The 8,069-nt window shown below is 36.2% G+C and overlaps 2 protein-coding genes across 2 annotated transcripts in view; both read left to right on the top strand.

Moving 5' to 3' along the window:
* Window positions 1–482: 482 nt before the first annotated feature.
* Window positions 483–6,310, top strand: LOC18447961 (uncharacterized). The gene is made up of 3 exons (XM_020675962.2): window positions 483–528; window positions 1,395–1,450; window positions 5,525–6,310. Exons 1-3 carry the CDS (start codon window positions 483–485, stop codon window positions 6,089–6,091), a joined length of 669 nt encoding a protein of 222 aa, XP_020531621.2. The 3' UTR covers window positions 6,092–6,310.
* The window catches only part of LOC18447960 (proteasome subunit alpha type-7), a 28,604-nt gene continuing 23,003 nt past the window's right edge, over window positions 2,469–8,069 (top strand). Inside the window, exon 1 of the mRNA XM_006858043.4 lies at window positions 2,469–2,632. The gene's annotated coding sequence lies outside the window, so the exon portion shown is untranslated. The remainder of the gene's footprint in view (window positions 2,633–8,069) is intronic.

Genomic DNA, 8,069 nt, shown 5'->3' with positions numbered 1-8,069 from the left:
GAGAGAGACAGAGAAGACAAAAAGAGCTTTGTCAGAGAGAGATAGAGTTGAGAAAATGGGGGTCTATGGCGGTTGGGGAGAGGAAGCGATTAGGGTTGTCGAGAGGAAGCGGCTATAGCTAGGTTTTTCTCCGAAAGGGGTTTTCTTTTCATGCGGGTGGGATGGCCTTTTCATCGGAATGAACTTCCCCTCAAATCTTCTATTTTCAAGTTCTGTAGATTTAGTCAGAAGTTTTTTTTAAGCTTGAGAGGGGAAGTTCCACAGTAAGAGTAACTTTCTATTTTAAAATTACCAATTTTAGCAAACACAAAAGAGTTATAGTAACAGGTAAGTTTCTACTTCTAGGAAGTAACTTCCTGTTATCAAACACGACCCTAATTTACAATTATTCAGGAACTTCCAATTTACAGTTTATGAACTTGTTTTCGGTCATCAAACAGGCCTAGGCCGTGTTTGATAACACAACGTTACTTCATAGAAGCATGAACTTACCTGTTATTGTAGCTCTTTTGTGTTTAGTAAAAACTGGTAAGTTTAAAATAGAAAATTACTGTTGCTGTGGAACTTCCCCTCTCAAGCTTAAAAAAAACTTCCAACTAAATCTACAAAACTTGAAAATGGAAGATTTGAGGGGAAGTTCATCCCGATGAAAATGCCATCCCACCCGTGTGAAAAAGCGCCATTTCGGAGAAAAACCTAACCATAGCCGCTTCCTCTTGACAACCCTAGTCGCTTCCTCTCTCCAACCAAATAGCCCCCCAACTTTCTCAACTCTATCTCTCTTTGACAAACTCTCTTTGTTTTCTCTGTCTCTCTCTCTTAAGAAGAGCACATTTGTCTCTGTGTCTGTCTCTCGCTCTCTCATATGTAGTAGAAGAGGAAGAAAGAAGCAGGTGCCCCCCCCCAGGTATGATCTCTCTCTCTCTCTCTCTCTTTATTTCTCTCTAGAAATTCAATTACAATCGTTTGTATTCACTCTTATTGATTGCAGACTTCATTCTAGAGAGAGAGGAAAAAAGATTACAGAGAGAGAAGACATGTTGGGTCTGGTTTTGATATATATAGTAACAACGACGATCATTTGGCTCTTCTTCAAGTTTGCTAAGGCTGATGGTACCCTACTGTTTCTTTTTTTTTAAATGTTTTTATGTTTCTTTTTTATTCTATATATATATATATATATATATATATATATATATTTTAAACTTTTTATGTTTTTAAGTCCTCTGAGAGTGCAAGATATTCTTGGCGTTTTTGAGATATTTGCGATTTCCAAGTCTTTTGTATAAATAAGAGATTTTTTCTTGTCTAATTCATTTGAATTGAATTTTTTTTTCTTGAAAATAGTGATTTTATATGGTTGAAAAATGAGTTTTCATTGAGGTGATTTGCAGGGAATTTAACACTATTAGAAAAAAGAGCAGCTAAGCGTGAGGAAGTTAAAGATAAGGTGTGCTTTTTTTTTCTTTTCTCTTTTTCCATTTCTCTGTGTGTGTGAGAGAGAGAGAGAGAGAGAGAGAGAGAGAGAGAGAGAGAGAGAGAGAGAGAGAGAGAGAGGACAGTTTTTAATACTTGGATTTTCTTCTATTGATTAGGTTCTCTGGATTACAAGCACAAGTGGTGGTATCGGTGAGTAAAAGAAAAATCTGTTATCAGTTGAGTGAATGTGTTGTTATGATATGGATTTTACTATTAAATTTCTTGAGTATCTTAAATTAAACTCCCAATCGACCGTCCATAAAAATTTGCTATGTTTAATTCATACGATTTGATTGTACTTGTGTTGCTTAATATATATATATATAATTTTTATTTCTTACAAGAATTTATTCCTTTGTACAAATATATGGATTACTTAGTTTTATTCGTCATTTGATTTTTTTTTTTTTTTAATCAAAACCCCTGTGACCCACAAATATAAGACCATTCTATAACCGAAAATGGCTTCGTCCCGGAAACTATGGGCTTTTAGTTCAATAAAGAAATGCTAAAACATGATTAGAATTTTGATTATAATGTTGTAGTGTTGGGTTGGCATTGGTTTATATGATTATCATTAGGTATTTTTGACTTCATAAACAAGGAATTTCTTAAGTTCTAAGGAATTTTTTAAGTTCTAAGGAGGTTATGAAATATATAATCAGAAACTTTTTAACTTCTCAAGGAGGTTATCATAAACCAAAAACTTCTAAAGTAACTTTTATAAAGCGTGTTTGATAATAAGAAGTTACTTTTTGAAAGGTAGTACTTATGTATTATTGATCATCTTACGTGTTTGATAAAAAACGGTAAAGTAAATTAGGAAAAAAAAAGAAAGAAAGATAAGGTAAATAAAAAACTTACCTATCCGAGCATAATATGTAAAGCAAGTGCCGGCCCAGCTTATGATGTAAAAAAAGTACCGACGAAAAGGTCGAAACTTGAAAACGAAGTTTATATCAAAACTTCCCCCGATAAAATTGTGCCCCGTGGTTTCTTTACTTAGCCGCTCACCATCCCTGTCTTCGCAATTAGCCGCTCAGCAAAACAGCAGCTCCACTGCGAACGTTATCTCGCTCTCTCTTCCCAGTAAAGACAGCCTCTCGCCCAGTACTATTCGCGGCCTTGCAGCCTCAACAAGTACCTCCATTCAGTGAGTTCTCTGTTGATTTTGCATTTTTTTTTTCTTTTTGTCTTGCTAATTTCGGATTTCTCTGTTAACAACATTGTTCTGAGGGTGTTTTTGGAGGAAACCATATAAAAGCATTTCTAGGGTTAAATCTACTTATTTTTGTATAATTTCCTATGTTGAATGTTTTATTAAATTGGTTTAATAGTTTTCTATGTTGTAAATCGAGTTCGAAGGTAATGCAAAAGCTTTATTTCGTGATTTTTCTATGTTGTAAATCTAGATTCAGGGTTAACTGATTGTTTTGAGTGCTTGACATCAAGTTCCCTGACAATCTATCCGTATTAGAGTGCTTGTTGGTTGTGTGCATGATAAGATATTAGAGAGCTTGTTGGTTGTCTGCATGATAAGAATATGGATGGACAATCATTTGATAGTTTGAGTTCTTGTTGGAATCTGTATACTTCATTCCAGACTGCTGTAATTTTGATTAGCTTGATTCACTGTGAGATTGCTACATTCGCATCACCCTAGTTCATGCAAACCTTAAAATTTGTTATATTGTTTTTATTATGGAAACAATCCCATAAAAAATTGAAAAAATTGAATTAGAGCTCCAAGAATGCTCAACCCTCAAACTCAATTTGGGACAAATGCAAAAGATTTAAATCTTTTGGAGCTCCAAATCAAATATTATTTAGAGAAGCCACTCCAAAAATAGTTTATTGAAAAAGAGGATTAGAAAAAAAAAAGACTTACTGGGTTCAGATTTTCAGATTACCACGGGTAGTCCGTCAAAAAAGTAGTTTTGATTAGCTTGGGTAATTCATATTTTCCTGTATCTCTCTCCTCTACCTCTTCTCCTACTTGCTTGGTTCAAATCTCCACAAAAAACCATATTCTCTTCTCCTAAACTCATTCTCCAATTCAACTGCAGATTGTTTTGGTAATGGGGTAAAGTTGGATCTCCTTACTCTTCACCAATCTGGACCCTTTATGGACTTTGAACACCACCACTCTGATCCTTCATTCCCAAACATATCAGACTATGAGACCACCATCCCCAACTTCTTCGAGTGCTGTGATACCAAGCACAGGGACTATTGTCCATGCCATGACACCAAGAGAGAGAAGAAATTTGACACCCATATGCTATTTTTCAGAGATTATTCGCATCAAATGAGTGTTAGTGGTTTTAGTTTTGTAGGACTTCTGTCGAGAAACTTTAGTTTCTGGGAATAGTCATAGTCCAATTTGGAAATTGGAAGGTGGTTTCGGTTTCATAATAAATGAGGATTTTGTTTCAGTGCTCTTATTGAACACTGATTTCTGAAGTGATCAACTTTACTGTCATGGCTAATTAAAATGTTGTTTGTCATTTTTTTCTGTATTTCATTTTAACTAATCCATGTCACATCCTTATTTGAGAAATTGCTCGAATGTTGTTTGGATGACAATTCAATTTATCCATTAACCTTTTCAATGCCCTTTAGAAAATTATTGCTGAGTTATTGAGAATATTATGCTCTCTTTTGTTATGCTTTATTTATGGTTCAATAGTACAGGGTGGTTATATTTCTGGTTGAGCATGTACATTTCCAACATTGTCTTTTTTGCATCCTTGGGAACCTTTTGTATGCTAAATGCTAAACAGTTCAGCATGTTGAATTGTGGTCAATGCATTCTCATTTTGATCTTTGAATTGTGGTCAAATGCTAAACAGTTTTGCATTCTCGTTGTTGTAGAACTTGGTTACTAGATTGTACTTTGAGCTTCCAATGATTACTTAAATTCATTGTGGTACTTTGTTCACAATTATCGATTCTCTCCCATAGTTATCTTTTGATTCTCATTAGTCACAATTCATGATTCTCATTAGTCACAATTCATGATTTTCTGAAAACCTGTGAAGTTTAGTTGCTATTGCTTACTAGCTTGCTTGTTTTCAGTCTTGAATGTGTTCTTCACTCAATGGTTTCGTTTGTTCCAAGTATTTATTGAAGTTGCTTTGCTATATTTTTTTTGAAATTGCTTTGATATACAGCTACGATGTGGGTTCATGAACTCTGATATATTTTTTCTATGAAACACAACTATGATGTGGGTTTGAGAATAAAATGCTGAATTTTACTGGAATTGAGAATAATCTTACTTACCTTTTTTTTATTTTTTATTTTTGGGTTTGTTCAGTTTTACTTAGCTCCAATTATGAATGCTGTAGCTATCATGCTCTTTTTGTTACCTTTCTATTTTTAATGAATAGTGCTTATGGGTTCATGAATATAATTGGTTGGGACCAAACCAGAAACTTCTTAACTTCCCAGGAGGTTATCAAACACAGAAGCCAGGAACTTCTTAACTTCCCAGGGAGGTTATCAAACACAGAAACCAGGAGCTTCTTAAGTAACTTCTAATTTACAGTTCTTCAAGAACTTCCAATTTACAGTTCATGAACTTGCTTCCAGTTATCAAATGGGCCCCTAATTTACGGTTATTCAGAAACTTCCAATTTACAGTTCATGAACTTGCTTTCGGTTATCAAACATGCCCTTAGAGATGAAGTGACCGGTTCGGCATATTCATACTTAATAGTTGTAGACTGGTACGCACCTGTCCGAGTTTTTAAAACGGATTCGTCCGAACTTTGGGTATTCCTCGTGGTTTTCCTGGTTTGTATTTCTCCGTATCGCTGTGTGCTCGAACCAGTTGGGCCAAACCCTAGCCCTGCATCGACTGCTGTTTTTTAACTTGTCTAGCCTTCTCCTCCTCCTTTTTAGTGTTCTCAAGCCAACTCTGGCATTCCTCCACTGCATTTGCATGCCATTTCATCCCTTCTCATCACTCTCTAATCCCATCCCTTTTAATTGGAATCATTTGCCCTATCTCCACCATGAGGCTCCAATTGCTCCACTCTAGGGTTTCCTTTGCAACTTTCTCTCGCCATTTTCTAGAGCAGAGGCCAGGCCAAAGCCCAATCATCGGAGATCCCCTCTCTCTACAATAGGGCCTATTTCCAAGCCAAAGCCGAAGAAATACAAGCTTCCCCCTTTCTACGATCCCTTTGGGCCTAGACCTCCTCCCTCCGATAAAGTCATCAGTTTAGCTGATCGAATCGCTAGTTTCTCTCCTGACGAGCTCAGGCAAGTTGGCCCTTATCGTAGGGAGAAGCTTAGGGCACCTAAAATTCAAGAGCTTTCTTATGATGCCATGGTTTCAAGTCCTGCTGCTTCTGGTTCAGCTGCAAAGGTGGAGGAGAAGAAGGTTGAGAAGACTGCACTTGATGTTAAGCTTGGAAAATTTGATGCTTCATCCAAGATAAAGGTGATCAAGGAGGTTAGGGCTTTTACTAATTTAGGCTTAAAGGAGGCCAGGGAAATAGTTGAGAAGGCTCCTGTTCTTCTGAAACAAGGGTGTACGAAGGAGGAGGCAAATGATATGATAGAGAAGATTAAGGCTGTGGGAGAGATGGAAATGATGGAGTGATGGGGTTTTTCTTTTCCCTTGTTTTCCTTTCCGACTGCTGATAGGCATTCAGGTTGGTGAAACTTTTAGCTTTGTATCAAAAAAAAAAAAAAAAAAAAAAAAAAAAATCTCATGATGAAGCTTTTTGAGCTTTTAGTTTGATTCTTAACATTGTCTGTCTCTGTTTCTGAATGTAGTGCACTGGAAATTTTTTTTTTTTTAATTTCCTCCTATTTCACATGCGTTGAGAGTTGTATGGTTTGAATGGTTATCTGTTTAGGAGTTACTGGGGATGGTTTCGGAGTTGACATTGGATTCTTTGGCATTGGTCCGAATGCTCTATGAATATTGCTACTTCCAAAAATTTCGCTACTATACGCATGCTTCTGTGCAATGTGCACCCTTGAATTTTGCTACTATACGCATGCTTGTGTGCAATGTGCACCCTTGAAGCTTCCTTTTCTGCTATCCTCAGGCCTATATTGACAATTCTTGCACACTCAGTCGTGCTTAAGCTTTGCTGCTTGTTGCATGGGATTGCTTATCCTTGTTGCCTTATTCACTTCTCTTAATGTTCACCTATCACTGTTATGTTTGTTGCTCTTTCCCTTAACTCTAGGTTGCTACTTTTTGTCAATGTTGCTTTTCTGTTGGTGTATGCTTGTGACTTGTAATGCTAAGAGATTGAACCTCAGTTTGAATCATGTTTTGATCAACATGTGATTGGCATACTAATAGAAGCTGCAAATTTGTGAGGTGGATGCCCATTGTTATTGTTAGTTTTCATCTCAATCACAATTCACAAAGTAGCGGCATTTTGTGGGTGGGTGGACACCTACTTGGGTTATTAAATGGCCCCCCAAAGGTACTGCTCCAACAATGAATGTGCCATGACCCAAATGCGGTCTTGATAGTGTCAATGCATGGTTTGGGGAGCGTATAGACGAGCCTAAAAGTTTTGACTGAGTTGTCTTTTCGCTTGATTCTAAGTCACTACGGTTGTCTGGTTTGAATAGGAAATGAAGGTCCAATATTAGTTCTTCGTTTCTATGCTTCTTTGCTTGATTCTGCTTTTTTTAATTTTTTGTATGTAATGCTAAAAAATGTCACTTGGTCTTAATTTGGTTCTTTTTTGAAAGAGTATTCCAATTTTCTGAAAAGTTTTTGATGGCATACATAAAAACCCTTATTTCAAAGCCATCGTCTGAAAGTTACACCTATTGGAAATTGTTCATCATCTTAGCTATTCAATAGCTGATTTGATCTGGTTCAGTGTCTTTCCAAATCAGTATGTAACTTCCAGATTTGATCATTACTTCTTCTGTGCTAGTGGCATAGTAGTTGAGCATTTCTATTAGTTCTTGCTGCTTCTATTGCAAGCCCTAATTCTTATCTGGTTACTGAGGTTCCCTTTTTCTTCTTACGTCTTTGAGCAAGGTTCCTCGAATGCATCAAATACATATGCTATAAATAGCAGAATCTACTCGGATGGAATAGTCCGGATTCACTGCAGATCTCATCATTGTTTTTACCTTCTAAATTTAGGATATGGCTTTTCTCCATACTGTTTCTGTTAGGGTAGACTAGAATAAACCAGTACAGTACAGCATAGATGTTGCAATTTTAACCAAATGGGGCTTTGGTTTTTTGAGCACTCTACAATACCAAAAATTAGGGGTATCTATAATTTTCCCAATATTAATCCATTGAGGCATATTCAAAAAGCATTAACCTTATTATAAATAAAAGAGTGATACAAATTTATATATATTGATCAAAACCTAATTTCAAGAATAAGAGAGGGAAAGATTTAAGGAAAAAGGGATTGCGGGAGATAGGAAAGAGTGAGTGAAGCAGAGATTTAGGGGTGAGATTAGCACATATTCCTTTCCTTAACTCACATATTTCCCATTACAACTAGAAATGGGAATAGTAATTTGAGTGAGAGGGATAAATTATCATCAATATAATTATATGTGTATGTTTTTTTATTGGGTTG

The sequence above is a fragment of the Amborella trichopoda genome, chromosome 2, assembly GCF_054954075.1.
Source record: "Amborella trichopoda isolate Santa Cruz 75 chromosome 2, AtrichopodaSantaCruz75HAP2 v2.0, whole genome shotgun sequence".
Lineage (NCBI taxonomy): Eukaryota > Viridiplantae > Streptophyta > Magnoliopsida > Amborellales > Amborellaceae > Amborella > Amborella trichopoda.
The sequence above is the reverse complement of the archived record's forward strand: the minus strand, read 5'-3'. Positions and strand labels throughout refer to the sequence as shown.